Source organism: Chiroxiphia lanceolata, chromosome 26, assembly GCF_009829145.1.
Source record: "Chiroxiphia lanceolata isolate bChiLan1 chromosome 26, bChiLan1.pri, whole genome shotgun sequence".
Classification (NCBI taxonomy): domain Eukaryota; kingdom Metazoa; phylum Chordata; class Aves; order Passeriformes; family Pipridae; genus Chiroxiphia; species Chiroxiphia lanceolata.
The window spans coordinates 3,877,954-3,892,799 of NC_045662.1; the positions used below are offsets into that span (position 1 = coordinate 3,877,954).

At 54.6% G+C, this 14,846-nt stretch overlaps 3 protein-coding genes across 3 annotated transcripts in view; 2 read left to right on the forward strand and 1 right to left on the reverse strand.

Annotated features, from left to right (window-relative positions):
• Nucleotides 1-12,063, forward strand: RAB5C (RAB5C, member RAS oncogene family). Its single transcript, XM_032711620.1, has 6 exons — nt 1-142; nt 7,851-8,095; nt 9,155-9,306; nt 9,596-9,718; nt 10,436-10,529; nt 10,915-12,063. The coding sequence occupies exons 2-6, from the start codon at nt 7,930-7,932 to the stop codon at nt 11,028-11,030; spliced, it is 651 nt and encodes a 216-aa protein (XP_032567511.1). The 5' UTR covers nt 1-142; nt 7,851-7,929; the 3' UTR covers nt 11,031-12,063.
• The window catches only part of DHX58 (DExH-box helicase 58), a 25,154-nt gene continuing 13,650 nt past the window's right edge, over nt 3,343-14,846 (forward strand). Inside the window, exons 1-2 of the mRNA XM_032711619.1 lie at nt 3,343-3,475; nt 7,476-7,485. Of these exons, the coding sequence (XP_032567510.1) occupies nt 3,474-3,475; nt 7,476-7,485 (12 nt within the window). The 5' untranslated portion in view covers nt 3,343-3,473. The remainder of the gene's footprint in view (nt 3,476-7,475; nt 7,486-14,846) is intronic.
• On the reverse strand, nt 13,803-14,732 carry LOC116798917 (heat shock protein beta-11-like). Its single transcript, XM_032711622.1, has one exon. It carries the CDS (start codon nt 14,539-14,541, stop codon nt 13,957-13,959), a length of 585 nt encoding a protein of 194 aa, XP_032567513.1. The 5' UTR covers nt 14,542-14,732; the 3' UTR covers nt 13,803-13,956.

Consider the following 14,846-nt stretch of genomic DNA (forward strand, 5'->3'; position numbering starts at 1 on the left):
ATGATTGGCAGTTCTCGCCGCCTGTAGGCGCAGGGAGGGGGCGGAAGGGGTGGGCGGATCCGGAAGCGGAACGGGTAAAGGCGGAAGTGAGGGCCGGGGCCTGCGAGACGCACCGGCGGCGGCGGGAGCGGCGCTGCGGGCGGTGAGCGGGGCCGGGGCCGGGGCCGGGGCCGGGGCCGGGGCCGGGGCCGGGGCCGGGGCCGGGGCCGGGGCCGGGGCCGCTCGTTCTGCCCTGACGCGGCGGGGCCGGCGCAGAGTCTCTCCCCTGCATCTCCCCTGGCCGGGGGCGGCGGCTGGGCCCCGGCGCTCCGGAGGCTCCGTGGTAGGAGCGGAGCGGGGCCTGGCGGCGCCGCTGTGCCGGGCGGGGCGATGCCGTCGGGCTCCGTGAGCCGGGGCCGGACCGGGCGGGCGCCGCCGGGGCGGGGCGGGGGCTCGGGGCGGCCGCGATCGCTCCCTTCGCCCGGTGCTGCCGAACCGGGTCCTGCGCGCCCTGCGAGGCGGGGGAGCGGCGCTGCCGCGGGGCACCGGTGTGCGGGGGCGGTCCCGGGAACGGCACGGCCTGGGGGACGGGCCCCGACGCGGGGCGAGCTCCCGGCGGCGCTGAAGGGTCTCGGGTCAGGCCCCTCCGCGCCGGCTGTGAGCAGGGAAGGCTCGCGGGGGGCAGCGGGAGTGGCACCTGCAGCCCTTACCCTGTGCCTGCCTGGGAGCGGCGTCCCGGCTCCCGTCCCTCACGGCCGGGACCGGGAGCTCAAGGGAATCGGGGAAGGTGGGGTGCCTGCTGGGGCAGGAGTGTTGTGGGGGGATCATGTCTTGTTGTAGCTGTTCAATCTCTGAGGTGGAAATAGAGACTCCAGGAACTAGTTCTCAGGGTTCCCAGGAACTGCTGGGGTAGGGGATGTGCCTTGATCTGCTGGAATTGGGCTCCAGTGAAGACTGTCCTGATCACTGCTGTGCCGAGCACAGTCCTGTGCCCCCCAAGGGTCCTGGTGGAAGGGAATGTGTGGTGCTGCAGGGCCCTGAGCAAGGGCTGCAAGGACATTCTGTGGCTTGTCTGGAGAGGAACCCTTGCCAAGGCCATCCCTGGATCACGGAATCACGATGGGAGAGGCTCCAGCACATGAGCTGGGAGCACAGCAGGAGGGCACCTGGGAGTGTGAGCAACAGGTTTGTGCTGCTAAATCCCGGGAAAGCTGCTCAAATGCTATTCCTGGTGATGCTCAAGGTGCTGACGGAGCCTCTGGGGCTGGGCAGGAGCCATGAGTGGGGCTGTGGCCCTGCAGGGAGCCCAGCCCAGCTGCCCCCAGAGCTTTGGGTGCTGCCCTGAGAGCTCTGACCTTGGCTGTTCCCAAGCCTGTAGGGAAGCCAGGGAGGAGAATATGCCCAGGGACTATTTTAAGTCTGGTGTGGAACAACTTGCAGTCTACTATTCTTAGCTTTTTTTGTGTGGAGGGTCAGCACACTTGAGCTGCCCTGTTTACAGCGTGACATCAGTCCTGCACTGTGCTGGATCAGGGCTCCTGAGCTGTCTCTGAGCTTGGCTGGGGCCAAAAAGACAGACTCAGTCCATGTTGGCTTGACATGCCATGCTGTCTGTGTGAGCTTCCTTGGAATATCTTAATATCCACTACTGCCTTGACTCTAAAAGTCTATTACATTTCCTTTCGGCTCACCAGGATAGTAAGGTGAAAGAAATGTGGCTGAAAAGGGTGAAGAATTCAGGACAGTGTCTATAGGCAGCTGTTCTTTGTGTGTTCTTGGAGTGAGGAGAGCAGGTAAAGCAGGAGTCTGGCTGGACCTGGGAGGTCAAGGACGGCAACACTTGGAGTCATAACTGGGTCTCAGTGCTGAAGTTGCCTCAGACTCCTCTTGAGTCACAACAGTGTGCTGGAACTTCAGAGCAAAAGTCTGTTTCTGAAGTGACCTTCCCCTCTAAGATGCCCTGGTTGATTTAGGTGACGTTTGGTTTAAGGTTGTGCCAGGCAGTGTGAGTCCCTCGAGGCTCTGTAAGTAGGTGCTGATGCCCCTTCAGGTGAGAGAACAACCCAGGCAAGCTGAGATGGACTCATGGAGAAGAGTTTGAGTTACTGGAGAGCATGAGGGGAAGGCTGGCTTGGCATGGGGATATGAATATAGTAAAATAAAACACTGGTCTAGTTTTGCATGAACAGAGTTGGGTTTGGGTTCATTTGCTTTCCTGTGAAACCAGTGATGGGTTGGGCAGCGCCTGAAAGGAACTGTGTGTGTGCTTGGCTAAACCTACTAATTGTGATGAGATGTGGGACTATCTCCCTCACAGCAAAGCTCTTCTGCACCTGGAGAGGGATCAGCTCTGGAGTTGCTCTAGGCCCTGCCAATCACCAGCTCTGGGTCCAAACTCCCTCAGCTGCTGCCTGGTTAGTGGATGGTGATCATGGCATCTCCCTGAACAGGGAGGGGGAAGGAATGCCAAGTGCTTTCAGACACAGGAAATGAAATGGGAACACTTCTAATGAAGTGGGTGTAGCCCAAAGTATTCCTGTCAGCAGACTTAAAAGAGGGTAGAATGTAGAAATGTTGGAGTCAGCTGTTTTCTTCCCTTGGGGTATGAAGTTTGCAGCCTCTTATGCAAGTCCTGAGAAGTCGTCAGAGTAACACTGAAAACACTCCAGACTCCGGCCAGGAACAGGGAGCCTTCCTGGCTGTGACAATACTGGGGAGGGATAAAGCTTCATCTGAGTCCCAGAGGGAACACTGTCCTCCCCTGGAGCACAGGAATGAGCTGCCGGAGCAGTTCTACATAAACAGATAAGAAAACACTGGTTTTCATGTTTGCTTTGGTTTGGTAGAGCTCCAAATAAGGAGCTGCTTGAGGCAGGAGATCTTTGTGCCGTCTGGGAAAGATACTGTGAAGGTCACGGATTCTTTGCAGTGCAGGTGGCTGTTTGTTGCCTTGCATTGCTGATGTTGCCTTCTTGCTCACAGAATGGTGAGTGCTGTCTGAGGCATGTGTTGCTGGGTGTCTGGTCAAAGTGAAGCTGTGTCTGTTGAGGGCATCTGAGCAGGGGACAGTGTCAGGAACAGGAGTTAAAGAACCTTGGCTGTGGAATTAAAACCTTGATGCTTTTGTTCCGTTTGAGTAGGTCCAGGCTGCACCCATGAGTTGCTCCTCCAGCCTTGCTGTGCCCTGTGTTCTCTGGAACTGGACCAGCTTTTTGCAGTGCCAAGGATAACTGAAAGTGGGTGAGGGCTCCGAGGGGGAGCTGCTGTGGGACAGGGAACGTGGAGACTTTGCTCCCTACAGCAAGAGAGCAGCTAATGTGAGGTGAAGGTGATGCATGGGAGGAAGATGATGCCTCTTCTACAGAAGTCTGTGCCGAAGGGATGGTAACAGCAGGGTGGTGGCCTTGAAATCTCTGAGGATAAAGTTGTTTTGGAAAAGCTACTTTGAAAAACAGCCGGCTGCAGGGGCTGCTCTGCAGGCCACGGCTGTGCAGATGTCAGGAAACAGATGTGTGTATCAACAGCATGAGAAGGAGCTGGTGCTGCAGAAACAACTAGACTTGTTCAGGGCTGTAGCTACCAACAATGAGTAATTTAACTTTGGAATGGAAATCCCATTTACCTGTAAACTAAGATGAGTGTGTCCGTGTCTTCAGGAGTCTAGCATGTGGGACTGCACAGAGAAGTTGTTACACTGTTCTAAGTTAGTTACAACTGTAGAAGGGCTGCTGAAATTGCTGTCTGAGCTGATTTGGGTCTGTGAGTCTGCACTTTGGGGCTGTAGTGCAGCTGCAGTGACCAGTTTCCCAGCTAGAGCAGTTACTGAACTCCAGGCTATGGCCTCGCTGATCAGAACACTGAGGGTTTGTTCTTTAGGGAGGGAATTGTGTGTTGTCTGTAGAAAGGTGAAGTATTAAAATTGATCAGACTTTATGGGACTGAGATCTGTAGGTCAGGTATGTTTCCCAGTTCATCTCTTCTGTAGCAGCTGAGTCTGTTCCTCTTTCCTTCACAGCCTGGACTCTCCTGCACTCAGGCTCTGGAAATCTGTTCTTATTAATCACACTGATGAGTTGGAATATCAGGCTGACACTCCATGCTGTGCTAACCTGGACTAATGGGGTCCGTGTGTGGTTCTGGTGGGACTCACACTGGCTGCTGCTCCTGCTCACAGAAGTTGCTCCTGACTCCACATCCTGCAGCCTGGGAGTGGGGCAGTGCAGCTCAGTTGCCTGTGCAGTGAGAGGTGAAGCAAAACCACTGGGTAACTTCAGGGCTTCCTTTGCCAAGGAATTCATGTAACGCTGTCAGCTATTTAACAAGATAAATACTTCACTGGGGCTTTTGTCTTGAGTATTTTGGTTCTAAGCCAACAAATCCATAGCGAAGCAGCTCCTTGCATAGCTGAGAGCAGCAGCAGTCCTTTGGGTAACTAGATTCTTCAGGATTTGGTTTCTAAACGTCTTCAGCTTTCAGTCCTTGCTACTGGGTGAACACAGGGCAAAAATATTAGATTCTTTAACTTCTGACACTTTAAATGAGCAGCTTCCCTGTGGTGGGGTTTCCTGCAGGGATTAATGTGGGGATCTGACAGTAATTCCCCTGTGGAGATTGCGATTCCCATCCTTGACTGGTTTGTTTGAAATGAGCTCTGGTGCTATCCCCCAGCATCCTGACAGCTCTGGAGAACCACCTTGTGCTTGGACAGGCTGGGAATGCAGCAGTCCTGGCATGTGCTTTCTCATTTAGGGCACTCAGATTCTTGAATTTAATACTCCTATCTGTGTACAGGCCTCTCCAGCAAATCCTGGCAGGCAGGTGAGGTGTGGGAGGAGCACAAACTGCAGAGGGGATAGACCTGGAGCTCTCACTTGTGGGACAGCATCAGGCATTGAAACTTGTCTTTGATCTCAAAGCAAACAAGAGACTGTTTTAAGAGTTTACAATAAAAAATTGGTGCTTTTGCTGTGGGATGCAGAGCTCCTGCACACGCTTCAGTGAGCAGGAGGTGGGTAGGGCAGGTAAGCAAACCAGCACAAGCCTTTTTGTGGGTCTTGTGACCTCCCAAGTGCTGGGTTTCGCTAGTTACGAGAAACTATTAGGAAAAGTAATGCCTGTTAATCTTGATGACATGAGTACCCCACCATGCCCTTCCTTCTCATGGTCTCAACTGCTTGAATTAGCACTGCAAACTGGGACTTCAGCTGCTTTCCCTCGTCTGCCCAGTATCACTGTGGTTATTTTGGTCTGCCTGACCCACAGCTCAAGTGTCAGGGTTCCTGTGGGGAGCAGAGAGGGGTGCATGCCCAATTCTCTGCTGGAAGAGGGGGAATGAACAGCCCTTCCCAGCATTAGAAATGGCTTTGTACAGCAGGAAGCCCTCCCTGTTTCTCAAGCCAATGTCCACTGGTGGGTGTGGGCTGACCTAGCCCAGGTCCAGGCTGTGTAATTCAGCTGTTCCCTCTGCAGGGCCAAGTTCTGTCTGACAGGAATCCTAGAAGACATTGGCAGAAAGTGCCAAAGTGCCCGTCCTGCCACGGAGCATGCTTGCTGTCTGAGGCTTTGGTGGGCACTTCCTTCAGTTATTTGGTTCTTTCTGTGACCAGCTCACCTCATTCTGTTGGAGTTCATGTAGCACAAACAGATGGCAAAATGCATCGAGATCTGTGAAATATAGGTCAGGCTAAGACTTGAGGATGTCAACAGGCTCATTTCCTTGTTTTGCTCTGGGAATCACCCGTATCAGATTGCAGGAGGCCATAACTCAGAGACATGATTCACACAGCATTTAGTGTGCAGAACGTTGGTCTGAAGCAGTGGCAGAGCTGATGGACTGCCTGGGAACAAATACAAGGTTAAACAAGGCAAAGCTGTTCCCTTGCAAGCTCTGGTTAGAGGGGAAGCTCTAAAAGGTGGAGGCTTCTTCAGGCTCTAGAGATGCAGAGCTGCTGCTGAGCTTCTCAGACCTCGTGGTGACCGAGCTGCTTCTGGCCAGAGCTGCAAATGCTGTTCCCTCACTACCCAGCAAAGCCAGTTGCTGATTTGCTTCCTATCAAGCTTTCTCATCCTGTCAAACAGTGTTTGTCCTTCCTTGGAAGAGGGAGGGGGGGTCCTGACAGTGCAACTTTTTTGCTGATCCAAGACTGGACAGGCCACTCAGAGCAACAGCTTTGCAGCTCTGGCTCCTGAAACATCTCATGGCACTCTGAAGTTACTCCTTGGGGTTTCTGTCCTACCTGCCAACTCCAGTGACTGGTACCAGCTTAACAGCAGGTGTCTGACTGCCTCTTGGTCAGAGCAGTTTGAAGTGGAATGTCTTTAGGTCAGAGCATGCTCAAGTGTTTTGTGTTTTGAAAGCTGCTGAGGTTCTCCAGCTGCTGGTGCTCATGGACTGTCCCTCCAGAGGAGCTCTGAAATGGCTGGAGGTTCCCTATCAAACTGTGGGATTATTTAAACTTGAGGCATGGTTAAAGTAGCCTCAAGCAATCACAGCTGGACAGGCATTGCCCTGGAAAGCAACTGTTTGAAACTCTCCTCTGTGCTGAGCAGGCCTGAGTGTCCTGTTCAGGGGACACTCTGCTCCAGTTCAACCTGCTTTAAACTTCTTATTCATGGAAATCTGATATTTGCTGGGTAAATGCAGGATGTGCCCAGAGTTTCTTCATGGATACTCCCAGAACAAGGAGAAATTGGCTTTTGGGGCATTTTCTTGCAGCTGTCTCTCATCAAGCAGCCTGGGTTAGGAGAGCAGAGTGGAAAGTGGTGATCCAGAGCGGATGTGATCAGCTGTAGCATTTATCATCCACGGGAAGTGGGAGTCGTGATGGGTACAGGAAGTACGCCTAAATCTGTAACTGTGCACTTGGAAAGCATTCCTGTTCTCTGCAGGCAGCAGAGCTCAGTGCTTAGGGAGGCCCTGGGACTCACTCGTGGGTGCAAACCAGCTTGTCCTGCTGTTCCTGCCATGGCTCTGTGCCTCTGCACCACTCCAGAGGTTGGTGCTGGGGAGTGGATGGCAGTGCCAATCCCAGGGGATGCTGCCTGTTTGTGCTGGATTTGAACAGTTCTTGTGAAGAACGTGGCCAGTAGCCTGACGACCTGGAATGCTGTGGGATGAGGGCGTTGAGGCAGCGGGATGGGTGTGGGAAGCATTAGGTGCTGCCTCTGTGTTTGGATCAGGTTGGGTGGTGATTCCTGGTGTGGGGAGGGGCTGCTGACAGCCTCTGAGGGGACAGTCCCTGCTGCCAGGTGCCCTCCCTCCCTGTGCAGACCCACCTGCCTGGCTCCAGGGCCATCCTCGGGCCTGCTGGGAGGTGCAGAATGTTGTGGTGCAAGTGCTGTGGGCTGAACAGATGACTCTAGAAACTCCCTTTGTCCAAATGTCTCGTGACCTGCAGAACTGCCTCCTGCCAGTGTGACACTGGGATGGTTCTGTATGCCATTGATAGTCTGAAGTTGTTTCCTTGTGAACTCAGGAGGGGAGGAAGGAACTAAAGGTCAACCTCAGTTACCTCCATGAGCTGAGTAATTGTTGTTTGAATAGACGAAGGTCTAATAACACCCATTGTGTGCTGGCTGCTCCTTACCCAGCAAGGTGTGTGTAACATCCACATGTGGTGGAAGTGCTGGAGGGCCCAGTGGTGGGGAGCAGAGCTTGTGTTACCTCTCCAGGGATGCTCAGCAGGCTGAGATCTTGCTGCAGGAGCTGCTGCCTGGCAGGAACTGCCCTGTGGTGCTTGCAGCTGATAACTTTCCATCATGGGAAGGAGCCACCACTGGCTTGTGCTGATGGTGGCTGCAGATCAAACCACCCTCTAGAACTGGTACAGCTGGTCCCTGAGCGTGTCACTAACTCTGACCTCCTCTTCCAGTTGCAACCTGCCTCCAGGTGGATCCCAGTGCAGAACCTGCAGCATCCTTAACTCTCAGCACTCCTGCACTTAAGCCACAATGGCAGGTCGAGGTGGGGCTGCCCGACCGAATGGACCAGCTGCTGGGAACAAAATCTGCCAGTTTAAACTTGTTCTCTTGGGCGAGTCGGCGGTGGGGAAGTCCAGCCTGGTCCTGCGCTTCGTGAAGGGGCAGTTCCACGAGTACCAGGAGAGCACGATCGGAGGTGAGTGCCAGCTCCACATGCCTGTGGCTGGGAGGTGCTGACCTTGCTGGGGCAGGCCGGGGTGTCAGAAGCAAGAGTGACTATTTCAGTCTGGTCTGGGATTTTTGCTATAAATAGAACCAAACAGTTAATGCTTTAACTCTTGGTTTGCAGTTTGTTGGTATGAGGTTCAGCACAGCAGAGAATAATGCTATGGCAACCTTGCACTCTGCCTCTGAGGCTTTGCTTCCAGTGCCTCAATTCCTGCTTCTAATTAGAACTGAAGCCTTCAGCTTGGTTTTATAGCCCTTAATTATCTTTTCAGACCATGACCTGGGATTTCAGGGCTCTTTGTAGCATGATACTGTTAACTACTTCCACAGTGCTTTCAGGTCTAGTAGTTCTTTAGCTTGAAATCATTAGCACAGTGTCACCAATCAAAGGCTGGTTGGCACCCAGATCTGTGAGCAGCAATACTGGGAGGGGTGTCCTGAGGAAAGGCTTGAGTTTTCCCTCTGACCCATGCAGGGAGTAAGCACAGCTCTAAGTGTGGCTTATGGGTAAGCAGGGCTTAATGCTCCACTGTGGAGGGTTGTGTGGACGCTGCTGCTCTGCCTCAGTCTGTATCCGAGGCTGGTGCATTTGCCCTGGGTGTAACGCGTGGTGTTAGACTTGCTGGAACAAGAAAACAACCAGTTGCTAAACTGGGGGAGTGTGGTATAACTGGGCTGAGTTTGGTGCTGTCACTGGTGCTCCCCAGCTCTGATTGTGGTGGTGCCACAGCCGGGCTGTGTGATCCCTGTGAGGGGCTGCTGGGAGGGTCTGGCCCTGCGGCTGCTCTGGGAGCCAGCTGCTGTCTGGGCTCTCTGGGCCACCTTCCTGTCACTGTGTGGGGGCCCTTGGGTTCCTGTGAGCAGGAAGTGTCACACAGCAGAGCTACAGCTGCCACAGCGAATGGCACTGGCCTCTCCAGGGCTCTGCTCGCTCCCACGCAGCAGCAGAGCTGCTCTGAGCTCCCGGCGCTGGCTCTGGGGCCTGTCCTGCTGGAGCTGAGGCAAAAGCCCCCACCTTCTCTTGCAGCTGCCTTCCTAACACAGACAGTGTGTCTGGATGACACAACAGTGAAGTTTGAGATCTGGGACACGGCAGGGCAGGAGCGGTACCACAGCCTGGCCCCCATGTACTACCGAGGGGCCCAGGCAGCCATCGTGGTCTACGACATCACAAACACAGTGAGTGTGGGCAGGGCTGGGGGCCTGGGCTGGGGGGAGACTCCTGGAGCTCTGGGAGTGTTTGAGCCAGAGCCCTGCAGGTTCCTGCCTGCAGGTGCTGAGTTCTTGAAAACTGCTCATGGCCTCTTCCTCAGCTCTGGCCAAGGCTGTGTGAGCTGATAAAGGATCCTGCTGCCAAGTGCTGCAGAGGCAGAACACTTCTCACAGGAAAGCCTTGTTCTAATCATATCTGCCCTGTGGATTCCTACATGGCTGCCCTTCCTGACTGCTGCCTCCTGTTTGCTTCCAGGACACATTTGTACGAGCCAAGAATTGGGTGAAAGAGTTGCAGAGGCAGGCTAGCCCCAATATTGTAATTGCACTAGCAGGAAACAAGGCAGACCTTGCTACCAAGAGAGCTGTGGACTTCCAGGTGAGTGGGAATCCATAGCACTTGTTACCTGAGTAGGTCACAAAAGCAGCTTTTTGCTTAAGTGGGGGAGATGTTGGCTCTGTGTGAAATGCTTTGAGGGAGAGTGGAGGTGAAGATCTGTGCTCAGGACCCCAGGATGCCCCTGAGTGGGGGCTGTGCCCTGCCCTTCCCACACTTCTGTCACAGCACGTGTGGCTCTGGCTGGTGACAGTTCTGGTGAATGTGGAGGAGGAGGCAGCCCACAGAGCACAAGTTCCTGTCCTTGGTGTCCTTTGCTGCCTTACTCATCTGGGGCTGTCTGCAGGGTGTGAAACATCATCATCTGGGTACAAGACACATGAGGAATCATTCCCAGCTTGTTCTCTGCTCTTCACAGCTCTTACCTCGTCTAAGCCAAGTGTTCAGGAGAGGCTCTTCTCAGCCCTCTTACAGGATTGCTTGTGTCCTTGCAGTGGGTGACATCCTCCCAGCTGAGTGAACACCAGGCACTGTGTCTGTGTGTGGCTCAGTCAGGCTGTGCCCCAGCTTGGCTGTGCAGGGCTGCCAGCAGAGCCTGTCCCTGAGCTGTCCTGGCCAGACAGGGACTGGGGTGGCAGTCTCTGGCCCAGGGTGGGACAGTGTTAATCTGGCTGTTAGTTTGCTGACAACTGAAGTGCATGAAGCCTGCTTGTGTTTCCTGGCAGGGTGCCTTTAGCACTCTGATGTGATTGTTTGTAGGATGCACAGACGTATGCAGATGACAACAGCTTGCTGTTCATGGAGACGTCGGCAAAGACAGCGATGAATGTGAATGAAATCTTCATGGCAATAGGTAATGGCCTGTGTGCAGGGCTGGGATAGCTCTGAGTGCCAGCAGTGCAGCTCGGGGGGGGTCCTGTGTCACCCAGGGGCTGGTGCCTCTTACTGGGGAAGATGTCCAGTTTGCCACACTGGTGTCTGAGTGTGTGGAGTCTTTGCCTTGCAAAACTGGGTCCCTCTCTCTGGGTCTGGGCTGGTGAGAGAGGAGGGAGCAGAGCTAATGCCAGCCAGAATCAGGAGTGGGCTGGTTTGCCGTGCAGTGCTGCTGGCAGTGTCATGTCCCAGACTCCTTTGGAGGTGGGGACTTGGGATGGAACAGGCAGAGCCCAGCATGGGGGGTGCAGTGGGAGGCGGTTGGCCTCTGTAGAGGACCCTACTAATGTCCTGCTTCCTTCCAGCCAAGAAACTGCCAAAAAATGAACCCCAGAATGCTCCTGGTGGCCCAGGCAGGAATCGGGTGGTGGACCTTCAGGAGAGCAGCCAGCCGAGCAGGAGCCAGTGCTGCAGCAACTGAGCAGCTGCTCCGGCCCGTGAGCCCTCAGAGGACGTGACTGGAACCCACGCTAACGATCGCACTTACCGTAGGGCGGCCGCTGCCGGCGCCGCTGTGATTCTCCATCCCTTTCTGATCATAGGCTGGAGGGAGTTCTTCCACCTGCACCTTTCTGTACAAATACTAATTCAATTCTAAGTCTTAAGTCACTTTTTTAATATATGAACTTCTGCTCTTCCCTCTTCCTGGTGGTGGTGGATGCAGGACCCGGTGTCTGCCCAGCCAGCGCGGCCGTCCCGCGGGTGAGGCCAGCAGCACCCAGGTCCCACAGCACTGTAGTTCACTATGGGAAACAAAGGGATATTGGGACACGTGTTTAAAGTTCCCTGTCTGTAAGAGCTGAGGCTGATCCCGTACGATGTGCCCAGAACAACCACTAAACTGTAGCATTAGAGACAAACTCCGGCTCTTGGGCCACTTATTGACCAAATCAGTGATGAGTATTCGGGGTGGGGCAGAGGGAAGCAAAACTGGTTTCTTCTGTATTTTGTATTGTATGTTTCTCCATGTAACCAATCAGTATCTTGTCAATATAGTACATCCAACGAGCTGCCTGTTGTCTTTCTTTGTGTTGGACTCCAGCATGCCAACTCTTCTTTTCTCTCTGTTCTGTCGTAATGCACTAATCCTGTTGCAATTTTTGCAAAAGATCTTGTATAGAAAATTGTCCTTTTCTTGATGGTTGTGATGCCACTAATGTTGTTAACCCTGCTCTGGTGGGAATACACAAGGTTTACTGATGTACAGAGGTGGGGTGGGGGAAACCTCGGGTAACCTGTCAGTGGGAACGACGTGTATTGCAAAAGCCTGTAATTCCACAAAGAATGAAGGGAGGTATTAAATGGCTTCTGTTGCCAGACTCTAACTGATGTTGGCTGCTGCCTAGTGCCTAATGCAGTGTCTTATGCATCCTGGTATTTAAGAGGAACTGTCAACTTAGTCTTCACCACAAACTTCAGTTTTGTGTGATTAAAACAAAATTTTTATAAACCTACCATAACAACAATGTTCATGTTTCTTAATGCAGCAGGGACTGGACCTGAGCACAACAGTTCTGCTGGAGGCTGAGGTGTGCTGGGCTGCTCCTGGTACATCCCACATCTTGGTAGGGAAATGGGGACTTTCCTTCCTGGGGAGGGAGAAATGGAGCTCCTGAGCTGGGGCTGTGCTGCTGCTCCTGCTCACAGTGATGCTGCTGGTGTTCACTCAGCTTCAGTGTGCTCAAGGAAGCTTAAGGCAAATAGTGGGAATTATTCTTTGCCTGATAGTTCTGGGGAAACTCTGCAGTGCAAGCTGTGAAGAGGTAGGGGGAGCAGTGTGTGGGGGAGCTCAGCTCCATGGTGGGACAGGCTTGGGAATGCTGCTCCAGAATTAATGAACACAATGCCTCTGTCCCTGGAGCGTTATGGCCTTGGAAGATGCTGCTCTGCTGTTGCTGCTGCATGGACTGTGAGACCCTGACACCCACTGACCTGGAGTCAATATGGAAGATGGAGCAGCCCCTTGCAGCTCCACCCCTACCACGTGTGCTGCACCATTCCTGCTGGGAGAGGCTGAGGATGGAGATGTGCTGCACCTGGGACCTGCTGCCCCCCCCTTTCTCAGCTGTGGGTTTGCTGCTGCTCAGCTGCAGGAGAGCTGTGAATAGAGTTGTGTGAACAGCCCTGGCTCATGTGAGCTTCATCCTCTATCCAAGGTCTCGGTGCCTCTTCCTCATGCTGCATTTCTTTAAAATCCTGGAAGCAGAAAGGGTCTGGAATGACTTGGTGATTGAGTTCCCAGCATCATGCTGGAGTCTGGCTCGGAGATGGGAGCTCTGGTGGCCCCCCCAGTGGGGTTCACTCACCTGGTGCTGCTTGTGCCTGGGCTGCTCAGCTGCTGGAGGAGCTCACAAACTCTGGGGGATCCCTGAGCTCTTGCTGCTTACAGATTGAGTGGGGACTAGTGCTGCTGGTTTCCCCAGGCAGCCACAGTTGGACCTGTAGGAGAATGGCTTCCCTGATCCCACTTGGAACAATCCTACAGACACTGCAGTGCTGTTGCCATCTGCTGGCTCCTCTTCCTGGCTCCTTCCAGGACTTGGGGTCTAGTCTCTGTGAAGATGCTGGCAGTGCCCTAAGGAGGGTCTCACTGCCGCAGGAGCAGGGGCTCAGTGTTGGGGCTGGGGACCCACTGCTGTTCCTGGTGTGTCTCTGGAATGGGCTGTCTGATGTGGGAGCAGCTTTAGCATAAACAGGTGTGCCTGCCCCACATACCTGCTGCCTGCCCGGGCCTGAGCACAGGCATTTGTGGTGCTTACGCACCGTGCCTGGGGTTGGGCTTTTCCCTCCCTGCTGCTGAGAGCTCAGGAGGGCTCCAGCAGCCCCTCACCAAGCTGTGGGGGGAAAGTGTGGGTACAGTAGCTGTACCCACACCCAGCCGGGCCATCCAGAGTGGTTCTCTCACCATTCTGTGGCACTGGCCAGGGCTGTGGAGCTGGAGCGGATGCTGACAGCAGTGTAAGGAAGGGGTGAGTGTGGTACAGGTGAGTGGGGCTGCCTCCCTGCCTGGGACCTTCCTGCCTACCCCTCTCCCCAAGCAGCACAGAGTTCCCAGATCCCTTCCCTCCCTCTGGGTCTGCTGTCAATCCCATTTTGTGCTGCCCTGAGAAGCAAGAGAGGTTTTTCCTTCTCTGTGCATCCAGAGGCAAGAGCAGGGTGCAGCCTCCCTGTCAATCAACACCCAGAGACAACATGAAGGTTCTATGCAAAAGTATTTTTATTGGATACAAAAACATTCCAGTATAGTGAAAAAAATGACATCATTGCTGATGGAGCTTGTCTGGGCTTAAACCCAAGACTTGCTCCTGTCTGCTCCGGTCCTGCCGTGGCCATGGGGTCCCATCCAGTTACACCTGGGCTTTGTTGGCAGCTCCATCCTCAGAGGCTGGTCCAGGCTGTGGGGCTGCAGGGCTGACCTGGATGGGCACGTTCCTCTCCGGAGCAGCCGGCAGGGCCAGCTTGGGGGCCTCGATGCGGAGCTGCCCGTCCTTCGACAGGGAGCAGGTCAGCGCCTCGGCGTCCACCTCCTCGGGCACGTCCCACTCCCGCTTCAGCACCTCGTACTTGTAGGAGAAGGAGCCCTTCTCGTCGACGTTCTGCGTCTCCTTCTGCCCCACCAGCACCACCTTCCTGCCCACCACCTTCACCGACAGCTGCTCGGGAGCGAAGTTCTTCACGTCCTGGCAGACGGAGAAGCCGTCCCCGGAGCACTGGGCCAGGGTCGTGCTGGTGCTCGGGGCTCGCTCTGCTGCGATGGCTCCGTGGTTGCTCAGAAGCTGCTCGAAGCTGCTCATGAACTCCCGAGCTTTCTCCATCTCCTGCTGCAGCTCAGTGAAGATGGTCTCTGCGTGTGGCCAGAGGGTCCTCACCGTGCCCAGACGGCTGGCCAGGGAGCTGGAGGCGAATGGTGCGAGGTGCATCCGGCAAAGCATCGCTGCTGCTGCTGCTGTTGCTGTTGTTGCTGCTGTTGCTGCTGCTTCTTTCCCCTCTCCAGTGGGCTGGAAGCGTTCTGCCCCGCTGCTGCCGGCGGAGCCTTTTATTCCCGTTCGCTGGAGGCGTGGCCTCGTCCCGAAAATTACGTCACCCTCGGGAGAAGAGCTCAGCTCTTTCCAGCCCGTTCCAGCTCATTCTTGTTACTCATCCGTGAGGAGAGGCGCTGCTGACGTCGTGCCCGGCATACCTTCGCCCTGACTCTTGCACCTCTGCTCTCCTGGCTTATAATTAGCAGCATCACCTC

Excerpts from the sequence above, each read along its gene's own strand:
- RAB5C (XM_032711620.1), top strand. The coding sequence starts at position 7,930 with ATGGCAGGTCGAGGTGGGGCTGCCCGACCGAATGGACCAGCTGCTGGG. Across the intron at positions 8,096-9,154 it reads CCAGGAGAGCACGATCGGAG|CTGCCTTCCTAACACAGACA; the intron begins GTGAGTGCCAGC and ends CTTCTCTTGCAG. Across the intron at positions 10,530-10,914 it reads TGAAATCTTCATGGCAATAG|CCAAGAAACTGCCAAAAAAT; the intron begins GTAATGGCCTGT and ends GCTTCCTTCCAG.
- LOC116798917 (XM_032711622.1), bottom strand. The coding sequence starts at position 14,541 with ATGCTTTGCCGGATGCACCTCGCACCATTCGCCTCCAGCTCCCTGGCC.